A 27033-nucleotide genomic window follows, 5' to 3' on the forward strand; every position below is an offset into this window, starting at 1 on the left:
TCACTTTCAAGACCTCCACGGCCTTGCTCCCTCCTACCTCTCTGACCTGCTGACCCTCTATCAACCTGTCTGCTCCCTCCGTTCAGCAAGCCCTGGCCTCCTCCATGTCTCCTACCTCTCTGCCCTCCCTCATCCCAACCCTGGCCCCCCACGCTCCTAATCCCCGACTGTTCAGTGCCTTGGGACATCCTCCCAACGTGAAATGTAATTTTGTTGTTGTTGGGATGAGAACGGTGCACTAAGAGCTATACAACTAACAGTCTCCCACCTCCCATCACTCCAGCACAAGGACCACACTGAACAGTGCCTGTACTGTAACTGTGCCATAAAGGAGACAGCATTCAAAGAGACCAGCATCAATTAGAAGAAGACCTAAGAACTGACAGATGGAACGTAATGATGACAAATGTTAAGGTGATGCATAATGCAAAAGGGCACAATAAAGGGGGGTCCATTAGCAAAGGTGAAAATGATTTGGGTGTGATTATTAATCATTCACTGAACACTGAAGCTATTCAGTCACTATGAAGCATTATTCATGATACTAACTGGGGTCTAGGTTGTACCTCAAGGGCATTTGATTACAGGTCAAGCGAGTTATTGTAGCCTAGTACAGATAATTGGTAGAATACTGTGTTGTCTTTGGGCAACCTCGTTTCAAAAGGACACTGAGGCATTAGAGAATCCAAAGAAGAATGAGGATGATTCTAGGAGATTCATTTATGAAGACAGACTTACTAAACTGGACCGAAACTGGAAGGAAAAGAAGTTTGAGTGGGTGAATAATCTAACTATTAAATAATGAGAAATACCAATAATGTAAGCACATTATATATGCACTCTAATCGTGGATCTGAGTCACAAGTGCAAAATTAACCGCCATCAAGGAACTCAAAATTAGACGGTTTCCACCGCCCTCACTAACACACACAACAGGAAATAAATAGATATTGCCCCTATTAAAAGCCTCTAGTGAAACATCAATTTAACCCCTGAGCTCGCTAAATACCCAGTGTGGAACAGGATTGCAGCTTATAAGCACAATGCATCAGCAGAGATATCTGAAAACTCTGCGGAACTCAATGGTCCTGTGCTGCTGTTGGAACTTTGGGATCGATGGACAGAGAAAGAGAACGGCTAAAAGTCCATAGTAGAAATATTGATTATAATTTTCCTCCTCAGCTTCAAACTCATCTGTCTCTGGTAAACACTGAAGTAGCACAGGACTAGTGATGCTATCACAGCAATCTGATGCTGCAAACAAGTTTCTTGCTCGCTTCTTCCTGACGTCACAAGCCATCCGTAGACTTGTTAATACTCAGAACTGTCCCGCTATGTCCAAATTAGGAAATCGAAAAACAAGGATACTCTGAAATCAATAGCTCAAGGGAAGAAAGCAGCTTTTAAAAAGTTAAGTGGTGCTAGAGTGCCTCGATTTTACTATCAATCTAAATTTTACTCCAGATTTTATTGCAGAAATACTTGAGACCCAAACCTAAAAACCAAAGCACTTATATTGTATTAGATCTATTGACTGATTGACCCTTGCCTCTTTTTGCATATGTCCCTGATACATGCTGCTTTGGCAATCATCTGCTCCCACTGATCTTCTTTAGCAAGCGACATCGATGGCACATCAAGTAATGCCATAAACTTCTGCAGCTCTGGATAAACACGATCCTAAAGGCACATTAAACAAGAAATGCAAGAAATGTGAGGGAAGGGAAATACTGAACAAAACACAATTAAAAAAATGTTTTTTAACTGCTTTTAAAGACATCTAGTTAGTACTTCCACCCCAGATATTTGGTGATTTCAAGGCTTTCCCTGCCATCTTGTTACAATATTACCATATCCTTTACCAATGCATCATTTAATTACAAATAAACTGCACACTGCAGCTAACAAAGAAAGCTGAAATAGCAAACACTGTGACAAGACAGTTTATGGACTAAAATGTCAGTAAATATCACGCGCAAAACATCCTTGCCTGTTTCTCCCATAAGATTGTCATCAGGCGCAAAGATATGGCTTTCAGTTTAGCTGTGCTCCAGAGCATTTGTAAGGCACGGAGTATCTGAGCAACACAAACCTAATGTGAAAGGATAAGAAAGTCAGAAATCAGAATTTTGTATTCACTTACTTTCTTTAAAAAGCGCCCGTTTCACATCCATAAATTGACTGCTGTAATATTTGGCTGTCTAATGAGCACAACTGCTGTTTTCAGCCAAGGGTACTCTAGTCCTTCCCTGAGGCCAGATTGTGCCTTGCAGTTCTGTGTCAATCTAGTACTTTCACCACTACTGTCCAGTGATTTCTTAATACAAACCTTGTGTGTACCAAGCGAGGGAAGGGTATAAAGGATAGCCTGATACAGGGTAGCTTGCAGTGGTTGTCCCAATTTAAACATCAAAACAGAGATGAGATGCGGTACCTACAAATGAAAGGGAATGAGGTGAGCAGATTATTTCAGGCTGTACAAAAAAGGTCAAAACTTTAGAGTAGTGACTTCCCCATCCCTCTCCGTCTGCCTACTAGGACAGACTGGAGATCAGAAACACATTTTGGAAATCCATGTCTTGCCTCGATGTGGCACAGACAGCAGTACGTACTGCTCAGGATAGTTTCCATTGTTAAATCTTAAAACAAATAAAATCATTCTGCAGCAGGAAAAGATTGTGTTTTTTCTTGTGCTTTGCTTTGTTTTAAAAACTTTCCTGCTTGCTGGTCAATATTTTGGACTGACCTGGGATGTAACAGACTGACCTAGGAAGTGTGGCTCTTGAAATGAAGGAGAGTATTGTTTTCTAGTTGGGTCTACAGGGCAAACCACATTAAAAGCACGTTATCTCAGATCCAAATGATTAGGTGCCCCATTATAAACATATCTGTGAAAAATTGCCACCGTTCCTTTCCATTCCATTCAGCTCCCTTTACACTTGGGGGTGACACTTACTCTCAAAATCTACAATACTCTTACCTGAGAGGAATCAGCATTAGCTAATTCCGTAGTCGTCTCCAAAGCTCTGTGTAGGCACTCTCCATCTTCTTTTGCAATTATGTAGGAGAGCAGGAGAGTAATGTATTCAGGAACTTTGTCATTTAAAGGCAGCATTGATTTGATAGAAGCTAGCCAGTCAGATACAGCTTCAATATCTGTATTGAAACCATCCAGGATTCTCCAGGTCCCGAAGAGAGTTATGTACCAACCAGTTATAGGAAACACAAGTTCGCAGCAAGGCTAGTAAAAGAGAGGGAGGCGAGGGAGGGGGAGAAACTTAATTATACTCAACAAATTTCATTTAAGCAAAGACCGGTAAAAAGAATAAGATTTTTTTGCTCAGCTGGGTGATTCATGTGGCTGTCCATCGCTGTGCAGAAATGCATGGAAAGTTCTAGAATAAAATCTAGAATAGAATGTGCCCTCTCTCCCGCAACTTGTTCATCTAATCTCAGAAAGTAAGATCTTAGGCGTAAGATGTTAAAGAGCCAAGCTTGAAGACTCCAGAATGTGCATTAGGGTAAAGTAGAGTCACACAATAAGAGTTTTCAATACCAAAAATTAACGGGTGTTTGTTTTTTGGTTGAAAATCAGTGGTACAAATCATACAATAGAGAAACTCTCTCAATTACCTTCTGCCTGCGTGTGCACTCTTTCACGTCTAGACTGCGTATCAGGTCAAGGATTTTCACAGCAAGATTGTGATTGTCTGCTGTAACCTCCGAGTCATATATGCAGTCCATGACCACTGCTGACGACACTATCTGCAGCAAAGGCATCAGGAGGATCAGAGCCTCTGTGGGCAACTCTTGCATACACGGTGGAGACAGGATCTTCAGCGCTGTCAACAACAGACAAGTTCAATCAAACCCTCTCCACATGCTGTAGTGCACACATTCAGAAAACCACAGGCATCTTTGCCTGAGGAAGAAATTGGCTCGGATGGAAGAGGCAAGAGTGTTGTGACAAATCATACCATTCTAACTTGTGTAGTCTTGAGGTGAGCACAGTGACTCTCCAGATATTGTAATATAAAGGTCACTATAACTCAGAAAGGCAATGTGCCAGAGGATTACAAATCACAGCAGATCATCATATCTTCCAACAAGCTACCTGGCATTCATTTTTTCACTGAGGTTGATGTTTCTATCATTATAGCTGCAGAGAAGCTGGTCAATTAATCTTCAATTTTCCTCAGGTTTCTGACATATTTATGGGACACAGCTAATCTATTTGAATAGTATGTGGACTATCTCATAATGTGATGCTCATTTTAAAAAATGTTTAAAAACACAGAAAGTCCATTCTTTCATTCATACGTTTTTCTAAAAAAAAGTGCTGCGAAGAGCAACCAAAAATCTAAACTTATGAATGAATTATCGAGACAAAACATTTGAAGCTGTGGTATACCTTGGGACTACATTTATGTTTCATCCTATTGCCCTGCGCTTGCTATCTCCAAATATAAAAAGTAATAGAAAATGTCAATGGGAAAAAACTGTACAGGACAATAAAAAAGTGTGCCTATCGCCACGTGATACAATACAATTTACATTTAATTATTGCCTTTCGGAATTCCCAAAGTGCTTAACAAAGCTGATACAACCAAAAGTGTGGTCAAAGAGGTACTTTTAAAGTAGAAAAGGTATTAGGGTCTAATATATCTACAGCACCTCACAAGTTAGTGAATTTATACTTTAAGTAAGTTTTTGGGCTGTGGTCAAAGCTAGCAAGCTACTCTTCAGAGAATGTTTCTGATGAAGGAAATGCAGAGCGCATCAGTTAAAGGTATTTCAATCAGATTTGGTCTCTGCGTTTCCAACATTCAACAAATAATAATGCCTGAAGTTCTTGCTGTTTGTGGTAAATTACAAGATATGATATGTGTGCGTACTTTCTTCTACAAGAAAATGGTCCATTACCATTTAATGAGTCTCATTTACTGCAATGCATGAGTAGTAAACCGCAAGATATTTTTTGGACAAACTGATTTTGTCATTAATCAATCAAACAAGCTATCAGCAGAAAATGTAGATTAGATCACACTGGTCCACTGACTACACACAAACCTCAATATAGTACCAGACCATAAAGCAATGGCTGGCATTAGATGTCAAGCTTGTTATCCGAACACCAAATGCTACTGTTGCTGCTTTAAATAAAAGGTTTTTCATGTCTTCCACCCACAGTCCCTTTCTCCCATTCCAGACTGCTAAAGAATAGAAAACCCTTTACATCAGGTGACTGGCCTGTCAATGGCCTAAAACACCATATATTCCACTTCCCTTTTGTAATTTAAAGCAAGTTTCAGATCTAAAGACGAGGAAGCTTGAAAATAATTTATTCCCCTTGATTTGCGCCAGTTACTTGCCGTTACTTGCCATCAGAGCATGTTGTTGCATCATCTCTCTCTACACATTAAAGGAAGGAAAATTACAAACACTTTCCTTATTTTTCTCTCATTTCAGTACATCCAGGAATTTATAATGAAAATAAGATTGCTTCTCATACTGCTTCTCTTCTAGGCACCTTGGCCATTATTCACCCTCATTCCCTGGGTCCTTGCCCACCAATCTTTTCATTGTGTCAGCCTGATGCAGCACTCTTGCCTATGGTTCAGAAGGTTGTGGGTTCAAGCCCCATATTAGCACATGAACCCACATAGTCTAAGCTGACACTCCAATACAATGTTGGGTGGGGGGGTATTGTTGGAGGTGTTATCCTTCGGATGAGATGTTAAACTGAGATCCTGTCTGAATGTCCAGGTGGATATTAAAGATCCCACAACACTGTTCGAAAAGAGAAAGGAGTTTCTCCCGATGCGTTGACCAACAATCTCCCAAATAACCGTCTACAAATATATAGTTACTCCATTTTTGCATTGAATCCTGTGAAACGCTTTGGGGCATCCTCCCGATGTGAAAGGCACTATACCAAATGCAAGGATTATTAATTATTACTATTTGAGCAGATATGGTTGAATGAGGGACTTGACAGAGATGTACAAAATCATGAAGGGCTTTGACAGGATATGTTATTTCCATTGATATGGGAGCCAGTGACTCGAAGACACAGTTATAAGATAGCCACAAGAACAGAGAAAGGAGAATTTAGGAGAATTTTTTTTCACCAGAGTTACAGGGATGAGGATTGCTCTGCCGAGTAGGGTGTTGGAGGCAGAGTCCATTCTAGCTTTCAAGAGGGAAGCAGACAGGGAGAGGGACTTAAAGGGATATGGGGATAAGGAGGGCGGTGGAATTGAATTGATTTCCTTGTTCTGTGAGCCAAATAGCCACTGTAGATTACTATTTCTATGATCTAATCAATTACAATAGCCAACACCAAAAGGGCAGTTGAGATGTTCACTCGATGCCAATGTTCCCCTTGGGATGGGAGAAAACATGTTAATCGTCAATCAAGGAACTCTCATGAAAATGGGACAGCCGCAAAGAGCACAACAACAGCAGAGTCTACACAGGTGTTCAGTCTTCTAAGCTGATTCATAACAGTTGAATCTCACAATTAAAGAGTGGGGAATCCCAAGTACTACAGACATACTCCAAAATGTTTTCTTGTCCTCTGAAATAATGTAGCTATGATCTCAATTCTCTTTGAGGAGCATGCTTAATTTATAGAAGGCTTTACACAGCATCTCAATGCGGGTACTGCGTAGTCTTCTACATCAAAATCCTGCTCAGTGCTTCGTTTCCTTTTATTTTTCCTCAGCTCAGTTTGATGGCATGAAAATTGTAGCAACCTTGACTGAGATATTCTGAGCAGGTCATTCAACATCTATAACTCAGTCAGGTCCATTTTCGGTCTGCTTCTCTCTCACAGCACTTCAATAAAAAACATTGTGTGAAATGCTTTAAGATATTTCAACATAATATGGCACAAGGTCAAACATAAGTATATTTTATGCTCAATTTTGGCTGTGGTTCACTTGAAAAGGAAAGGTTGGTGGTGGCAGGAGAGGGAGTTAATAGATTCCCACTCTTTGATCCACCTTATTTAGAAGGGAGGGATGAAGTTAGCCTTTGCCAAGTGATTCTTCTTGCTACAAATGTATATCAAGGGACTTGAGTTACAAATCAGATCAGGGAATGGGAAGCAAGGGAATTGTCCCCAAGTTCGCTTATCGTTTGTAAAACTGTGTCAGATTAATCTGAGTGCATTTTAGCAATCCACCAAGCAACTCAATAAGCTGTAGTTCTCCTTAATTGCCTTTTATACCTGATAGTAAAAAAAAACTCATAACTCCATGTTGATGAAGGTGCCTGGTTTTATTTAGCAGGTAATACAGAAACCTTGGCTCTTTTCTGGAGTTCTTTGGTCTATTCTATAATTCTGCTGAGCGAGCAGTTCATCTTCGCAGAGAGAGGACATCAGGTTTGATTGCTTCTAGATAGTGAACATTACTGGTAAAAACAAAAGACAGCCACTGCGCTTTGGGCTGTCCACCTGACAGGAATGTGCTACACCAAGTGTAAGGATTAATTATTGTTATCAGTAGTAGTAATAACAAATAAATTGAGACACAAACCTACCGAGATTCAAAATGGGCGCTTGCTGACACATTGGAGTCTGTAGCAGCAATAAACTCAGTCCAACAAGCATCTCTTCAGCAGGAATACTCTAGAAAGCACAAAAATAAGCAAATAGTAATAAAATTGCATTCAATATCCCCCTGCACCAGTAGGGTGCAGTCCTGGTGGTAGTGGATGGAGATTGCCTGCTAACACTCACTGTCAAGGTGGGTGAACACCTAGTTGTGCAGTGGAAAATATTTGGCCTGAGAAGAGCATAGTCAACTAATTAAGCAGAAAGAAATGCTATTTTGCACGTGATCGCCGAGAGCTCTTCATGTATGTTATCTGCTCACACATGAAGAATAGCCACTTGAGCGGGGTACTTGAAGTGCCTGTGGAACTGTATGAGGCAGCTGGGGACCAGGATCAGAGGCACATACTGACGGGGAGAAAAAAATAGAAAAATTAACACTTTTTCCTAAAAATGCACCAGTGCCAGGGCAGACATGGGCAAGTGTGCCAGGGCATACTGTCATAAAAACAGATTTAGGCTTTGCAATTTATTTCTGAGTTACATTCTCACCAAATAGTTTGCATGACTCAAATAGTTTCAGGCAGAAGAAAATGTAAAGTCAACTTGGTAAATTATTCTGATGCAATTTATTAAAAAAAAACCTGGTTGACACAAGAGAAACCTTTCAGGAGGTCACCGGGAGATGAGAAGCAAGTTAAGGAGATCTGAAGGTTGGACACTGGCCAGCAGTTACTGTATTAATACCAACTGATCAGGATCACTTGAGCTTACTTTTGCTTATTTTAAACAAAAAATGCATTTCAATTGGCAATCGACTTCTCCAATTAAATTCTTGGTGTGGTGCCAGGGAGTCGGAGAAGCATGTGGTTTGCCTTCCAGATGGAGCAAGGGCTGTGATCTGGTAACAAGATTCCACGAGTGATAAAATGTCCCAGGACCAGCGGGGCGACAGTGGGGCCACACATTCACATCCTAAATACACCCGATCCCACAATTTCACTTTTCGTTTTCAATGCTGGGTTTCAAGAGAACGCCCTCTGGGCAGCTGAGAACATTGCAGCCAAGACCGTTGTGAAAGGAAGTAATATAATGATCACCAAATTAGGAATAAACTATACCCAATAAATCACTGTTGATAAAGCACTGGCTGCATTGTGCCTCACACCAAGTAAAGCACTGTGCATCTAATAAAACCACAAGGTTTGAACTTAGACTGCTTCTCAACATCTTCTTGACCTTGAGGTTCATTATTGTGCAAAAGCACACACAGAATGTCTACTAAAACTTGAAAAGCTTAGGCTGTTCTTGTTAGGACAGATGGGACGTAATTTCACCTGGGTCTAGGATTTACTTTATTTTCTAGGCATTTCAAAGCATCAAGAATTTTGATTTTTTTTACATACAACCTTCAGTTTGATGCCACTTTTATGCTACTGAATCAACAGTGTGGGATAAGGGGGTCCGATTGTGAAAGGCTCCCACGAGGTGCAACTTCAGTTTCCATAAGTGGTGATGTTGGGATTCATTTGCCTGAATGGTGCTAATAGAAGGTGCATCATTATTTATCTGTTACAAATAATAGGTCATCAGTGACGTACACAAAATGTGCACAAAGGTCCTAATGCTTACCTCAGGGAGTTTTGTGGCAATCATCTGAATTTGTAAAACCAGGGAGGATAACTCTCCTGCGATGTTCAGGCTAACCTCACAGACACACAACAGTTGCAGAGAGAGCTGGGACAATTCAGATTTCCAAAAGGAAGCATGGCGGAGGAAAGTGAGTGATAGTTCTCTGAGAAATATAGCAGCTTCTGTAACTTGTGCCAAATTATTTATCTGGTGGGAAAGAAAGGTTCAGGAGTTAGCATTGTTGACATACACGGCTGTGCCACAATTGTCCATTATGTGTACGATGTATTGTAAACCATGGTTTGATCGTTCAGGGCTCAGAGACGTGACCCCACAGCACAATCAGTCGAAGAGCAAGGCGTTGCTGTTGTGTATGACCGTCTGCAGGTTTAAAATAGCAGTTACTAGGAAGCCAAGCATAAACAGGTCGGAAAATAGAAACATCCTATAGTACTTTCAGGGTACACTAATGTAATGTGATTTCAGAACAATGGGGTTGAAGTGTGCTCAAAATGGCAAAACCAGGGCTTTGCTGTCCATTGCACATGCCACACAAATGTAACCTCCATTTTAATAATAGTATTAGATATAGCACCTTATCACGTCATTGAGACGTCTCAAAGCACTTAACAGAATATATTGTAAAGTGGATTGACTGTGTATTTTGTGGGTGAAGTACAGTGTTTGCTTGATGCTACTACTGTATGGCAAATGCTCCGGATTCCGTTCAGAAACAAAATTTACTGTAGATGAAACTGAGATCAGCATCTGAGCCAAGTTTCAGAGGGTGCTTATAAATCTCTGAAACCAGCATTATTATTATAGATTTATAGGCACCCTCTGAAACTATAATAATTATAATATTATTATAATAATAATAATTATAATTATAATAATAATGCTAATAATTCTTGCATTTGATATATAGTCTTTTATTTCAGGAGGAGGTCTTAAAGCTCTTAACAGGAATTACAGTAAAATGACTGTGTATTTTGAAGGTAATATACTGCCCACATTTAGATGGACGTTCGCATTGGCTTTCATCTCCCTAAACACCTCCACATGACAAGGATCTCTACTGTTACTGAGTAGAGACACCAAACTGACACTTCCACAATGTACCTGCATAATTACATTTCAAAACATTAGGTCTCAAATCAGGTTCAGAGTTACTGAAGGCACTGGAATGTAAAGCAAATTATCAGTTGCACTGAAGGTCTCTAAAAAATTGTGTTGAGATGTTCCACCAGGAGTGATAAGTTATTTTATCAAACACAAATATTAATAACAGCTCTTTGGGACATCCTCCCGACTTAAAAGGCGCTATGTAAATGCAATTTGTTGTTGTTCATATTGTAACAGCCCTGACATTAGCTATAGTGGCTTTCACATCGGGAGGACACCTCAAAGACCCTCACATGATTTCCTGAAACATGTAGTGACTGTATATTTGTACGTGAATGTGGCAGCCAATTTGTGCACAGTATTGATCCACAAGCAGTGGTGAAGTGAAGTAAGTTTATAGTGGTGGTGACCAATGTACTATGTCAGCAATAGACCCTGCAGCCAGCATATAAAAATTCCAGTGATCCAAATGGATGGTTTAGAATTGCACATCTCTAAAGTTAAATGATGTATTCAAATTTAAGAGGGAGGCTCCCAGCTGTCAAGTTAAGTTGTGTTTATTACTCCCACAAGGACTCATAAGGGAGCTCAGGGGTCATGCCTTGTGTGTTTCCGTGACCAGTGCGATCATTAAAGTGCATCCATCATACCAGGCTGCTGATAGGCCTTACCTGCAGGTGCGGAACCAGGTTGAAGAGGAGACGGAGTACCTGCTGCTCCACCAGACTGGGCTCTTCCTTCTCTTCTCCACATCGGAACTGAAGCAGGACCTTGAGGAGACTCAGGCGAAGCTCAGAGTTCTCTCGCAGGCACAAAGGCTCACAGTACAAATAATTGAGGAACGGGGCCACCACAAGCACAACAGATGCCCTGAGCCTGTTGCAGATAAGTCACAAACTTAAGAACATCTGTACATTTTTTTGTTCCAACGATTTTCTCTCCCACTTAACAACTCCACCCTCATGGCAGTGGTCGTTCTCCCCCTGCTCACATAACATAGCAACCTGAACATTATTATTATTAATTATTAACAGAGGAACAGGAGTAGGCATTCGGCCCATCAAGCATGTCCCACCACTTCAAGCCAGTTCTATACTGCAAAAGATTTGTTATTGAAATAAAATGTTTACCTCTCTGAAGGTTGCTGAAAAATAGCAGATATCTGCTGAAGCAAAAGAGGCCAGCTGTCAGGCCTGTTCTCCAACACAACAATGTAAGGGTGTGGAGGATTCCTGGAAATGAAGTGAAACACAAAGGGCAGACATTAAGTGGGCCACTTCTCCACTTGGCTCTTTGTTCCATAGAAATAGTATTTTTCAGATTTATAATAATGCAAGGATTATTATACTATGCCAAAAAAAAATTGCTTTTGATGTTAGGGGAGCAATTCTTGTAATAATTTACAGAAAACCAGCTTCAAAATTAAAACTATATTTAAAAATTTGTCTATTTCTGGATGCACCGAAATGCTAAGAAAATAGAGTAAAGCTAGACCCAAATGGAATTTTTATCTCTTTTATCAGGTTGATGCAGCTCATAGTGTTTCACATAATTAGTTACTTTGACTGTTATGTGGGTACAATAAGTAGCTAATCAGGACCAAATACATTCCAAAAACAGCAAAGATAGATTTAGATTGGTCTTGACATCAGGAGAATTTTATCTACTTTAAAGGAGGGCTATAAAATGATAATCCTTGCATTGCCTTATCACGTCATTGAGATATCTCACAGGATATACTGTAGAATAATGTGGCTGTATGTACTTTGTAGCCAAAGTTTATACTTCCCTCCAGTAAAGGAAGACAGGACTCACTATGCTACTGCTATTGCAAAATAGAGTAAATCTAGACCCAAGTGAAATTGTTATCCCTTTTATCAGGTTGATGCAGCTCATAGTGTTTCACACAATTAGTTACTTTGACTGTTATGTGGGTAAACTAAGTAGCTAATCAGGACCACAGACAAGATACAGGCAAGCAGCATATCCAGAGCTGAACAATATTGGTGAGATTCATTCAGGTTGACCAAGACTCTTAAGTCAAACAATTTGTCACATCGGGACTGAACCACTCATAGCCTTTGCAAAGGTGCTGGTGTCAATTCCAACACTCTTGTCACCCTATTCAAGTACACGATAAAGATTCTTTTGCAGACGAGACCCACTGTCAAACAAATTCCCTGAAGGAGAAATAGACAAAAGTTCCAAATCATGGGCAAATCTGAAACATGAATCGAACCCCTTCAAACTCTTCAACTTTCAGCCAATGTTCACTTGAGCACTGAAATGGAATCATCCTGCAGTACCTATATTCTTCTGTAAACTGCGTTGCACAGCGTTAGGAAACGACCATTCCTGTTACTTGATCTATTTTATGTGGGGATTTAAGGCTTAAAAATCACTTAGAGCATAAAGGTGTCTAAAAAAAAAGCAATAAATCCCAATGTCCTAAAGGTACTTTGGGGCTTCTAAAGGTCAACAACACAGAGTTCAAAAGGTCATGTTCACCAAGAACCTGTCACTTTATATGACGGAGCGACGAGTTACAATCTGCTTGACCATCTCTGTCCTCAGAGGGGATCCCATGGAGACTCGTCACATTAAGCACCACAAACCTATCTAGTGTCATTGAACGTAATTTATCAGCCGCACAGTTAAGGTGACTGCTGGAACAATATCACCTATGTGTGTGCAGCCCCTACATGATAAGTTAACCTTGCCCCCTTCACCGGGCAGGTACAAGATAAGGGTCTGCATTGAAATGGGGCATGAAATGAGGCACAGATCTCTAATGGAAAAGCTTCAATCACTACACAGACCTAACAAGAATGACTAAAGCTAACTTGCACCCAGTTCTACAGCAAAGCGTACAGAACTTAAATTTTCGAGGGGAAAAGACCAGCGAAAATACCGAGAAGTAGACACAACCCACCCAACAAGAAATACTTTGTATTTCTGTGACAATTACACAGGACTCCTGTATGTTGCCGTAAACCAAACATTAAAAGTGTAGAGAATGTAAACACCTGTCAGCTTTGAAGCCTAATGAATCCCAATTCAAAGCAAAGTGCCAGGTAAGAAGGGGTTAAAACCCAAGCACATAGTAAAAGATGAAAGGGATAAGTAGGACGCTGTTGGTCTAACCTCAGTCAGGCCATTTGCTGTATGTCTCTCAGGACTATTTAACACAAAGGGGCAATTTGCTTTCCTTTCATTTATCCGCAGGATAAAGTCATTATAGTTCAGATTGAATGCTTCTGTCTGACAGGGCCTTAATGATGCTTCAAACAACATTGTCTGAGAAATGGTATGGTTTTTAATTAAAGGAGGAGACACTAACAAGACAAATGTTGAACTTGATTACACTGCAAGCTAAAATCAATAGCTATTCTAACACACTGGTCGTCTCCATATTTCTTCTGACCTTCCAACCTTATCCAGCAAACAAAAAAGAAGTTGCAGCAAACCCTTTATGATTCCCAACCTCTTCTCCCCCCCCACCTCAGTAAAATTCAGTGTTTGACTCAATTAGATGGTCATATCAGGTTGGAAGGAAGCACAGTAATTTTGAAAGGGTTCCCTCCACTTTAGTAATCCTGGCATTTAATCCTTGTGTTTGATATAGAGCTTTAATCATGTTGTTGAAAGATCTCAAGGCGCTTCACAGGATTTTAGCACAAAGTGTAGCAATGGCATTTTTGTTGGTGAGCCAGAGAGGATGGAGGAAATAACCAACAATAATAATAATCCTTGGATTTGATATAGCGCCTTATCACGTCTTCAAGACACCTCAAAGCGCTTCACAGAATATACTGTAAAGTGAACTGACTGTATATTTTGTGGGTGAAACGCGGCAACCAATTACGCAAGCAGTGTCCCACAAACAGTCGTGGAATGAAGTGACCAATTTTTTTTTAAGGAATTATTATATAGGAACATAGGAACGGGAGTTTGCCATTCAGCCCTTCGAGCCTGTTCCACCATTTAATTAGATCACAGCTGATCTGTACCTCAACTAATCCTTTCAATTCCAATTACCCCCGGAAAAGTGATCTGCAAATTGACTAACAACTGGGTTCCTACTTACTGCTAGGTAAACAAAGACATGTGGAGTAAGGAAACTTGTCCAACATTTCGACCTGCCGGGAATCAAACCCAGGTCTCTGGGGGCATTAACCAATGGCAGTATCAGCAGAGAAAACTACTATGTTGCAAGCTTAAATAACAAAACTATGAAATATGAAGTTCATCACAAAATAGACAGTCATACCACTTTACAATAAGTGCTATGAGACGTCCTCCCAACGTGAAAGATGCTATGCCAAAGTAAGAATGACTATCATATGTAAATATAGTGGCTAGGGGTTTGTGATCCTGGGATCCCATATGGTAATGATGTGTCCGAAATCTCAGAATTCATTGAAGAGAATTCATTGAAGAGAATTCTGGGATTTGGGGATTGTATAAAGGTCGATGCCGGGTGGAAGGGGAGGGCAGGCCTTCTCGCTCCTCTGGAACCGGGCATTGCTGTGAGGATGAGCCAGCGGGAGCAGACTGGCAGGTGTTTAAACTTTCAGGGCACTCTCCCTCTCAGAAGGTCGCTCTCTCTGAATTACCCCACTGGTGCATAGGCATCCTGGACGAGGTAAGACTTGGGGCATTAAATTCCCGAAATCCTGGGATTTCAAAAGAGCATGGGGTTTGCAAACCCTAATAGTGGCATACTTGTGATCTTTTTAAAAACAATGTCTTCAGCACCCATCCCACCATTGTGAAGCTCTCTGAGATGTTATTCTACATGAAGGGTACTATCTAAATGCAAGTTGTTGTTGTTTTATAAAAAATTAGAGAGGGTAGACTGTAGATTTTAGATTATATGGACCAATACTGACCTCATAGCGATGTGGTCAGACAAGTAGAATTAATGGGCGGGAGAAAGGTAGGAGCAAGAGAGGACATCTGATCAACTCAGATGTGACCTCTGTGCTAAATATGTCCTCCTGATGTGAAAGGCACTATCTAAATGTAAATTTGTATGGTAAATGATGTAAAGAAGACAATATGCTTGTATTAATATTTTCTGGCTTGCAAGAAACATTTCCTAAGGACAGCGAATGTCTTGAGTTTTTGAAGGCCAGGGAGAAGTAGCATAGCAAGATAGTTTTGGTAGAGAATTCCAAGATGAATAGGTAGGTGCACACCTGTGGACGCCACAGTCTTAAGCATCATTAAGTTAAAGGAAAATTCATAAATGTTCCCTTTTCTAATTTTGTTCGTCCCAGATATATCGTCCTGGCAGAAATTTGAAAGACGGACCAGTCACTCAGAAATGAGATTGATCTGTTAAACACAATTTAAATTTAAATAAGATGTGCTGAATAGTTTGTCGCAGATCCTTGATGATTTTTCCAAACTTTTTGCAAACTTTGTCCAAAACATAAAATGATAATGGCACAGAAACAGGCCATTTGACCCAGCCAGGCCATGCCAAACAACTCAGTTTGCACAGGTTAAAAGAATGAAAAATATCTTCTATGCATGTGTAAAGCTGGGAGAGGTGGTGCAGGATCAATAAATTTCACCAAAAGCAACTTAGATTTATAGCGTCTTTCACATGAATTCAAGGCACTTACTAAACATAAATAACAATAATAATATTATTTGCATTCAATATAAGACTTCTCACATCAGGAGGTCTTAAATCATTTCATGCGATTTACTGTAACGTGTAATCCTGTTGTTATTATTATTTATCCTATGGAATTCTCTTCAAAAACTTCTCTTCTCTAAAGAGATTTAAAGATGCTTCGACCAAAACCATAGTTGAAAAAAATGTTTTGGGGAGTTTTTGAAGGCCAAGGAGAAGATAGTTTTGGAAGAAAATTCCATTGGATAGAGCACAGTGATAGAAGGCCTGGCCACAAATGTTGTGGAGAGAAAAGAATGGGGAGTAAACGATAGATCACATTGGGATGGTAGAGGACAATGACTCTGGTAGTGTAAGGTGTAAGGGGGCAGGGGAAGCTTGAATACCAGGACAAAAATCTCCAAACCAAACTTAAATGAATACACCCAGTGCAATGTTGCTCTGCTGGGATTTATGCTGCACAAATATGAATCGCAACTCTTCTCTGGGTGTTGTGGTGAATGCACCTCCAATATCAACATGTAATATGAATACACCATGCGAGAGGACATGAGAGGAGAGGAGGATGGCGGAGCTCAGGGGCATACTCACAGGGAGGCAAGGGAAAAGAAGAGTTAAAGGCAGTCATTCACCTGAAATCAGATCACCCAGAGACAGAAGGTAAGCAAAGAAAAATACTTTGATAAGAGGGGACACACACGCACGCACAGAGTTAAAATATTATTTTCAAATCCGATCAGAGTCACATCCTTTAGTCTAATATCATCAGGCTGCTGACACAGAACAGCACCATCATACTGTAATAAATGAAAATTGAAGAGTGTGCTTAACCTCTGGTTCACCTTAACCTTTGCTTAGGATCTCCAAACCTTCTCTAGAGACTCCCAATTTGATTTACACTCACAATAAATAATCATCAATGGGGTTTGAGCTTTATTTATAGGCCAGCTACTGGAGCACAAAGGGAGGACACATTTCTTGGTCTTCCAAAGCTTTGGTTACATCTGTAGATGCATTGGGATTTTATTTCCCCGATACAGTACAACTGTTGATAGTGTTGTAAAACTAAACAGATTATTTATTAGCTCTCGATAAAAACAAGGCACACAGAAACTTCAATGGGATAATAATGTTAATAATTCTTGCATTTGATATAGTGCTTTTGAGGTCAGGAGGATTAGTGTAAAGTGCAGTGACTGTGTATTGTTTAGGTTGCCTGCTTTTTTCTCCTACCTAGTCAGGAAGGTGGATAATCTGTGGTTTTGACATTCAACTGGATGTTTCGCCACAACCAAACCAAGATGTGGGTCATTTTGATTGACTGAAAAATTACATGTGAAAAAAACATCAGACTCAAACCCATGAAATTCAAGTCACCTCAAAAAGCTGAAGCAAGATCAGGAGGTATGAGCTAAAACCTTTGGACCTCCAGGTGTGAATACATGGCTGCCTCTTATACACCTCTGATATTACATTCCTAATATTATTGTAACAAAGGACTAGGCATGAATTAAGAAACAATCTATCTACTTCAGTTAGCCTTGCACATACAAGTAGTGTAGTTTCTCTTGGACACATCAGTTCAAAATAACTTGGGACCAGGTTGCACAAATATTCAATTCAGTTATAAGGTCTTGTTTGAATCAGTGTAAATTAGATTCATTTTACAATCCTCAGTATATCTTGATGGCTGCAAAGTTTGGAATGTGGCCAAGCAGCGGAAGGTAAAAAACGCTTACCTGATTGTGTAGGGACACAAATATGGCACTTCTTCCATTTGTTCAGATCCCAGTGCCTGCATCTGCAGCAATTTACTAATACTCTTTATCAACCCTTGGATGTTTCTGTGTGTGTGTAGGGGTGGGGTGGGGAGAGAAGAAAACAGGTTACTCTGGCATGCAGTATAAAGCAAAAGTATTCAACACTATATGGAAATGAGTTTCACCAATTTCTTAACTTTATGCCTGAGAAAAACACAAATTTGGAGAGTAGGAGTGGGCATAACAGACACGACTCCCAGCTGGTGTTCCGACTTCTACTTTATGCCCCATTTACATTACACAGTTGGAATCTATTCAACACAGTTTTTGCCGAATTACACTAAAATCGCCGAACAATTAGCTTTAAAATATATCCATTAGATTCAAAACTATTTCCAGGACGTTGCTTCCAAATGAAATCAACGTGAATCTGCTGCAACATAAATCAGGTTTTCGTGTAAAAAAGAGGTTCAGAGGGGGGGAAAAAATCTTTATCTCATTTCAACTCCTCTTTCCAGACTACCAACTCTGCAGTCTTTCCATTACAGCATTCAACAAGTTCTTGGATAACTTCTGTGTAACGATTTCTTGGTTTTGTCTTTCACACCTTTGAACCCGCACGTGCCCCTTTGCCTTGCTGCCTCTGGATATGGAACTCACAGTCTAGGCTAACACTCCAATGCAGTGCTGGGTGAGCGTTGCATTAACAACAACAACAAAATTATATTTATAAAGCGCCTTTCATGTTGGGAGGACGTCCCAAGGCGCTGGACAGACAGAGTTACGGACCCGAGCTTAAGGTTGGGGTGGGGGAGGGGGACGCAGGGAGCGAAAGCACAGTTGAAAAGGAGGATCTTGAGATGGGTCTTGAATGTGGCGAGGGAGGGGGCGAGACTGAGGGACAGCGGGATGGAGTTCCAGAGGGTGGGTGCAGAGTGGAGGAAGGCCCGCCTGCTGATGTGTGGCGAGCAAGGTGGGGGCCGTGAAGCAGGCTGGAGCCTGCTCAGCGGAGGGAGCGAACAGGGTGGTAAAGGCTTAGGAGGTCGCAGAGGTAGGGGGGACCGTGGAGGGCTTTGAAGGCGAGGACCAGGATCTTGAACTGTATCCTCTGTGTGATGGGAAGCCAGTGGAGTCGGGCGAGGATGGGGGTGATAGGGTCTCGGAGCCTGGTGCGGGAGAGGACACGGGCTGCAGAGTTCTGGATGATCTGCAGTCTGTGGAGGGAGGAGTTGGGGAGGCCCACAAGCAGTGGTTTGTATAGTCGAGCCTCGATGTAATGAAGGCGTGTATGAAGGTTTCGGCGGCCTGTGGTGTGAGAGTGTCGGAGCCGGGCGACATTGCGGAAGTGGGGGAAGGCAGAGAGGGTCAGGGCGCAGATGTGGGGTAGAAAGGATAGTTGAGGGACAAACAGGACCCTTAGGTTCTGGACTGGCTCCGTGAGGTAGAGTGTGCAACCATGGATGTTGATATTACCAGCGCCTGAGGTGAGGAGGCACTGACGGGAGCCAATTAGCAGAACCTGATTAACGGAGGTGTCATCCTTCAGATAAAACGTCTGCCTGTTCAGGTGGATGTTAAATGACACTATTCGAAAAGAGAAGGGAGTTCACTACAAATACACAGTCACTACACTTCACAGTAAAATCCTGTGAAGCACTTTGAGATGTCTCAACAACATGATAAGGTGCTGTATCAAACGCAAAGATTATTTGTGTTATTATATATTTGTAATATATTGATCCAGGTTCACCTTCCCTATGGTATGAAGCATTGCATACAATTGTAAGATCCCCTCTAAGCATCAATTTCAATGCTGCAGAGCCCTGGTTTATTGATTCCTGAATCATGGCTCATCCCTGTAACACTGCTCATCTCTGAACTCTGCGGAGAATAATAATAATAATCCTTGCATTTGATATAGCGCTTTTCACGTCGGGAGGACGTCCCAAAGCGCTTCACAGAACACACTGTAAAGTGAATGGACTGTATATTTGTGGGTGAACTCGGCAGCCAATTGCGCACAGCAATGTCCCACAAACAGTCGTAAATTGAAAATGACCAATTTATTATTGTTTTTGGTTTTGGAGGGATTATTATTAGGCTCTGTGTGGAGTAAGGAAACTTGCCCAAGGTTTCGCCCTGCCTGGAATTGAACTCAGGTCTCTCGCTTGCAAAGCGAGTGCTCTAACCACTGAGCTACAGGACTCTACACAAATGACCAAAAGCGTCATGGACGAGATAAGATTTGGGATCCTGTGATTTGCAACCCCAAATCTTTGAATTTGTGCTGCAGCTGATTTTAGAAGTACTTTAAATTTAAAAATGAAGTCTACAATGGGTGATGATGCAATGATCTGTTCTTGGGATTGGTTTCATATTAATAAATTCTGTTTTGCAATGTCAAATGCTAACCAGTGTTTGCACTCAGTTGGCATAACTTTGAACATGTACAGCTAAGTTTTATGCAGTTAGTCCCCAGTGAGAGCAACTTTAAAGTGTGAAATACAAATCTTCTTTCCCAAAGCTAATCCTTCCCGTGGTGCAAATTACATTGAATGGCTGAAGCCGAATGAATGAGGTATTACACATATAACATTGCACCTTTGGGCAAGGTTGTATTGCCTACACGTTTGCTTACAGGAAAGCTCAACCTGTGTGACAGAAGTCAACTCATTACAACCTTCTCTCCCAGCAAGCAGCCTTGGAATGTGGGCCTTTCTTTAAAACTTCTCCTACCAACCAGAAGAAAGGCCAGGTAGCTGTCACTACCTTCCCCAGCTGTGCTGGTATAATTTGGACGGAAATTGTAAAGAGATGTAAGAACCTTCTGCAGTGAGGATTATCCATTAAAACTGTTAAGGGAGGGTTTTTAAACAAAACGCACTCCAGGGATCTTCACACAGTTTTCAGCACCTCTAATAATGCCGCCAGATGTAAGCAAGCATGGAACGCAGTGGCAACTGACCTTAAGGCTCTTGGACAAATTGAGTTTCCCTTTTAAATACACTCTCCAGCTCCCCTGATGATTTCTAAAAGCCCTGCCTGATGTGAAACACATCCCATTTCCCTTCAAGTGCTAAGCTCACTGCCAGTCCTGCACTCAGAGCCATAGCTGGGAGATAACAGGTTCTGAAGGCAACAGCGAACAGCCAGGTAACCTAACCAGTGGCCACAGGATCTAACTGACGCATGTTATGGCCAAGGTGACTGGATAGCTCATCCCGACTCGCCATTGAGTCAGTGCTACAGGTTTTGGAGCCGGTTAACAGTCTTGGCCACAGATTTGTGGGGATGGAAGGAGAGGCTAAAGAGGGAAATGAACAAAAAAATGCACGAGTGAATGAGGGTCCTAGAATTAACGTGAAATAGTCAGCCTTAATTCAAATTCGAAGCATTAACGGAGCCAATGATCAGTTGAATTCCCATGTTCTCTGGATTTAAGTACATCTGCAAACTTTAACAGCTTTGCCCTGGCTAGTTATGCATCACACAATCGTTCATTAAACATCCACCATTAGACAGGCTATTCTGTCATGTCACAACACAGTTAATTGGAAAAACGAAACGAAAAGGGATATAAAAGCAGCACAATATGACATAGGGTAAAAGATTTTTAACTTGAATACATTCTTTCTACATTCGCCTACAAACACCACAGTCACTACACTTTAGAATATACCTGTGAGATGGCCTCCCGATGTCAAAGGTCCTATATCAATTGCAAGGATTATTATATTATTATATCTCTAATACAAAGGAGCCATGAAGTTATTACTGACCCACCCTGTTAGGTCACTCAATTTAAAGAGATCTCTGATATGGTCCAGCTGTGAGGTTATAATAATAGTCGCATTTGGTATATCACCTTATCACATCATTGAGATGCCTCAAAGAATATATTGTAAAGTGGATTTACTGTGTATTTTGTTGGGCAAAACGTGGCAGTCAATTGCTCACATCAGTGACCCATAAACAATCATGGATTGAGTGACCACATTTTTTGTGAGGGATTATTACCCTTTGGAAAGCGATCCAACAATCGACTAACAGCCGGATTCCTACTTACTCCTAGATAAACAGAGCCATGTGGAGTCAGGAAACTTGCCTAAGATTTCTTCCTGCCCGGGAATTGAACCTGGGTCCTCTCGCTTGCGAGGCGAGCACGCTAACCAATACCCTACAGGACTCCGTTGTCACAGAGCTGCACTGGTCATTTTAAAACGCAGTTTTAAGGAAACATCTCAATAGTTTGAACTAAACAATATTCTTTGTCCTATCAATGACTCCTGAACTCTCAGTCAGCCTGCCATCAATAGTATTTCTAATCAGACAATTCATTACCTCAGGACATTTGGAATCACTGCATGGCGTAAAACAGATTGGAAACTAATTTAAACCAATTATATTAAACAAATGTATTGAATAGCAAGACATTGAACAGTCCAGTTTAAAACTGAATTGAGTTTCTTGATGTTGTTGTACAGCATTTCTTTCACTGGGTGAGGTTAAACATGATATCTGGCCTGTTGGGAGCATAGACAGGTGGATTTAATCTCAATTACTTTACCCCGATCGTCAAACTCAAAATTATTTCCCACCACACAAATGGAATCAAAGCCAATAAAACCCAAATTAGCTATTTTTTTTGCTGTGAACTTTGACCCTTGCTCATCTCAAAATGTGTTTCAGAAGGTATCATTTACTCCTCAACATCATCTGCTTTCCGGTTTTCTTTGTCAGTCGGGTGTCTGACACTACAACAACAACAACAAGATTCCATTTATAGAGCGCCTTTCACGTCGGGAGGACGTCCCAAGGTGCTGTACAGTTGGGTCAGGACCCGAGGAGGGGGGAAATGGTCAGGGTGAGGGGAGGGAAGGGAGGGAGCGAGGAGGGGGTAGAGAGTCGAGAGGGGAGCTGAAGGCTCGGTCAAAGAGAAAGGTCTTGAGACCGGCCTTGAAGGAGGAAAGGGAGGAGGTGGCGAAGGCACTGGGGGATGGAGTTCCAGAGCCTCGGGGCTGAGAGGCTGAAGGCCCGGCCACCGATGGTAGGGTGGTTGGGGCGGGGGATGTGGAGCAGACCAGAGCCAGAGGAACGGAGGGTACGAGCGGGTAGGTAGGGGGATAGTAGGTCAGAGAGGTAGGAGGGAGCGAGGCCGTGAATGGCCTTGTAGGTGAGGATGAGGATCTTGAATTCGAATACACTACGGAAACCTATCACCACCTAATCCAAACAGAGTCTCACATGTGTACACCATCTGAGAGGAGTGTTATGTGGCGGTAATGCCCAGTGAATTGTGCCCAAATAGCAATGATGGGCTCAGCAAGGAGGTGCTTTTCAAATCAGTGGCCATTTTTGTTGCATCTCGGCCATTCTTTTGCGGCAATGGTCAGGTTTATTGTGTCTGAGATACCAACCCTATTCCAGCTGGCTTCCTGCACTATCAAGTGGTGGACTTCTGGATCGTCAGGTCACCGGAGACAGTTCTTTTACTTTTTCCTGCATGCAAACTACGTGCTGGAAACATTGCCGATGTCACTTCCTGCTCTGAGGTGATGTCAGCAGCACTTCTCGCATATAATATGCGTGTGCAACATGCAGGAAGTGATGTCAGAGGTGACCCAATAACCATGACATTAGCCTTTTTTGCACTTCACAGCTGCTGAGATATTGGATCTAACCAATTATACTATAACATGTGAAAAGATACATTGTGAAAAGAGTATAAGGGGAGGGCAGAAAGTTGGGCTTAGAATAGTTAGATCTACTTAGATCTTGGAGCAGCGAACACTCTTTTTGAATGGTGCCAAGGGATCTTTGACATGAACCTGAACCGGCAGTTCGGTTTAGTGTATCATCCAAAGGATGGCACCTCTAATAATATAGTTCTCCACCAGCCCTGCATTGGAGTGACAGCTTAGACTATGAGCTCAGTCTCGACTTGAACGCACAAGAGTCTGACTCAGAGGCGAGAATGCAACCAATTGAGCCAGGCTGACACCTAAATATAAAGAAGAACAACAAAATCACACTTGCATAGCGTCTTTCACGTCGGGAGGACATCCCAAGGTGCTGGACAATCAATGTTTCAGACCCGAGCTGGGGGATGGGATCGGGGAGGATGGAGGGTAGAGGGGGAAAGGTGGGTGACCGAATGCACGGTCGAAGAGGAGGGTCTTGAGACGGTTCGTGAAGGAGGCAGAGGGACTGCAGGATGGAGTTCCAGAAGGTGGGGGCAGAGTGGCTGAAGGCCCGCCCAGCGATGGTGGGGCAGACGAGGTTGGGGATGTGAAGCAGGCCAGAGCCGCTGAGTGGAGGGAGCGGGCAGGTTGGTAGGGGTTAGGAGGTCGCAGAGGTAGGGGGAGCAAGATCATGGAGGGCTTTGAAGTTGAGGACCAGGATCTTGAACTGTATCCTCTGTGTGATGGGAAGCCAGTGGAGTCAGGCGAGGATGGGAATAACAGGGTTGCGGAACCTGGTGCGGGAGAGGACACAGGCTGCAGAGTTCTGGATGATTTGCAGCCTATGGAGGGAGGAGTTGGGGAGGCCGACAAGCAGGGAGTTTACATAGTCAAGACTGGATGTTATGAATGCATTTATGAGGGTTTCGGGGGCCTGCGGTGTGAGACAGTGGTGGAACTGGGCGATTTTACAGAGGTGGGGGAAGGCAGAGCAGGTCATGGCACGGATGTGGGGAAAGTGTCAATACACACTGCCATGAAGTGTAGAAGTACCCAAAGCTCCCAGTAATGTGATCAACCAAGTAGAAACTACTCTGCACTATCCTGGAATCAAGGTGGTTTCAGCGTCTGAGACTCTTAACCAGTCTTTGGGTGAATATCACAGAATAAAAACATCATCCCCCAATGCAAAGCCAAACCTGGCCATGGTGTCTTTGTAACTTCCAATGAACTTCAAAACAACAACTTTCACTTATAAAATATGATAACTTTGATGAAAGAAAACATGTCAAACATCAACAGAGGGTTGAGTGGGTGCCCAAACAATGTAGAAGGTAGGTGACCAAAAATGTAGGTTTTTTAGAAGGACTTTCAAAATGGAGCAGGTGTGAGGTGGAGCAGTTTAGCGAGAGAGATCCAGAGAGTGGCTGATCGCACACCTGCTGACAAACAAAAATATCTCCTTTTTAAACAAGAGACATTTCCTAAAGCTCAGTCAATAAACCCTTGTACCTGGCAGAAGGAATTAGGTTCAAAATCCCATTCATTACGTAATTAAAGTCAGCATGGTTCTGTGTAACGAGAGCGACCAGTGCCTCGCAGCAACCCGTCCGGACAACTACATCATCACTGCAGCACTTGTCCCACAACAAGCTCAGTGCAGGACTCTGGAAAATAAAACAAAGGCCATGATAAATAAACTATCCCCCCTGGTCAATTCAAATGCTTTGCTCATCATTCCAATAATCTGGTTATAACATCTTCACCAGACAAGGTAGCCAAACAAAGGTTTATAAAGGTTTTTAATTAATTAATCATGCTAAATAAAAATTATCAAACTGCACAATGTGAAGCATTTTGAGATGTCTTTCTGTCATGAAAGAGCTATATCAAAATATAAGGATTATCATTTGTTATTCTTTTGAATATAATAAAATAATTCTTGCATTTGATAATTCACATCTGCAGGACATCGCAAAGCACTCAAAAGGATATATTGTAAAGTGGAATGCTTGTGTATTTTGTAGAGGAATGTGGCAGCCAATCTGCACACAGCAATGTCCCACAAATTGTCATGAAGGGAATTACCAATTTTGGCTGGGAGATTGTTGACCAGGACACTGCAAGAAACTCCCTTCACTTTTTGAATAGTGCCATGGATTTTTAATGTCCACACAAACAGCTAGATGGGCCCTTGGTTTAACATCTCATCTGAAGAATGGCACCTCTTACAAAGTAACAACAAACAACTTGCGTTTATAATATCATTCACGTCGTAGAATAATGTCTTGAGTAGTTTGCAATGGCAGGGCAGACGCCAAGCAGGGAAAGGAGAGATCCAGAGATAAGGGGACAATAATTGCGATGCAGACACCGACGGTGGTATAGGTTGTACATCGCTCCACCAGCACTGTAGTAGCGTGTCAGCTCAGACTGAGAGTTTAAAACTCCACACATGGATCTTGAACCCTTCTGATTCAGAAGCTAAGCTTTTACACAATGCGACATTCTTGCTAATGCAATCGTTGGCTGGCAGTTTTTCTGAGCTAAAAAGAAGCACAGTCTTCAGATTTGGAGCAGTTGAAGATGTCACCAGAAGCCCTCAAGCCATCATTCAATTGGTCTCTTTGTCTCAACCCCACCCACCCACCCCTGACTCCCCCAAAGGTTTTACAGTACAAAAGTCAGCGAATGCAGACAAGAAAAAGACACGTCTCGCAACCAGAGCAAAAAGCAAACAAAGACAGGCGAAAGCGGATACTCTTCAAACAAGGGATCTCCAGGCTGATAGCACTGGAGTACATCCAGTTAATTGCTTTGATAAGCAATCGGAGAACTAGCAAGTCACAGTGAGCAACACAGAAAAATGATCCTTTGAAAATAGGAGATGGTAAAGGACAAATCTTGGGATAAGTGTAAGTACTTAATCACTGACCCCATGTCCAATTCTTCCATTTCATGTCAAATGCTAAACCCAAATTTCAACCTACCTGGAAGTGAATATAGCTTGTGCTAAAGAGAAGGGAAAGACTAATATCAGAAGCCTGTCTATAGATGCCTGGGGAGATCTATTCGCATAATAAAATAGATTATTTCTTCAAAATTCCAATTAAATACCTTTAAACATTCTGTTTATTCCTTTGAAAGAGAGATCAATCTGACGGGGTTTAAGCTTGGAACTCTAATAATTACTCACTATAGTGATTACTCTCAGATTATTTTTTTGTTATCCATTGAAGCTTAATGGTTACATCCTACTTAACAAACCACCAACAATACATCTCGGCAAATGGTTTTTCCTCCCGCCCCTGTCCAGTCACTTGCGATGCAGCCCAAGGCTCTATCTGTAGACGCCTTCTTTTCCTTATCTGCGTGCTCTTTCTTGGTGATGTCTTCCGCAGATATGAGGTCAACTTCCACATGTATGCGGATGACACCCAAATTTACTTCTCCTCCTGCTGTGACTCCCAGTCCGCTGATGTCCTGTCAGCTTGTTTGATGGACATCAAGGCCTGGATGAGCGCAAATTTCCTGTGGCTAAATGTAGGCAAGACGGAAGCCATTCTCTTTGGCTCCCGTCAACGTTTTCTATCGTGCGGGTCTGAACTCCTCAACCTACCCAGGCTC

General features: G+C 41.9%; 1 protein-coding gene across 1 annotated transcript in view; it reads right to left on the reverse strand.

The window, feature by feature from the left end:
- Nucleotides 1-27033, reverse strand: part of focad (focadhesin) — a 101385-nt gene that overhangs the window by 58955 nt on the left and 15397 nt on the right. Inside the window, 11 exon segments of the mRNA XM_042345172.1 lie at nucleotides 1550-1680; nucleotides 1991-2092; nucleotides 2330-2434; nucleotides 2981-3241; nucleotides 3634-3842; nucleotides 7549-7636; nucleotides 9194-9400; nucleotides 10990-11194; nucleotides 11449-11550; nucleotides 17705-17809; nucleotides 24919-25073. Of these exon segments, the coding sequence (XP_042201106.1) occupies nucleotides 1550-1680; nucleotides 1991-2092; nucleotides 2330-2434; nucleotides 2981-3241; nucleotides 3634-3842; nucleotides 7549-7636; nucleotides 9194-9400; nucleotides 10990-11194; nucleotides 11449-11550; nucleotides 17705-17809; nucleotides 24919-25073 (1670 nt within the window).

The sequence above is a fragment of the Callorhinchus milii genome, unplaced genomic scaffold (assembly GCF_018977255.1).
Source record: "Callorhinchus milii isolate IMCB2004 unplaced genomic scaffold, IMCB_Cmil_1.0 Scaffold32, whole genome shotgun sequence".
Classification (NCBI taxonomy): Eukaryota; Metazoa; Chordata; class Chondrichthyes; order Chimaeriformes; family Callorhinchidae; genus Callorhinchus; species Callorhinchus milii.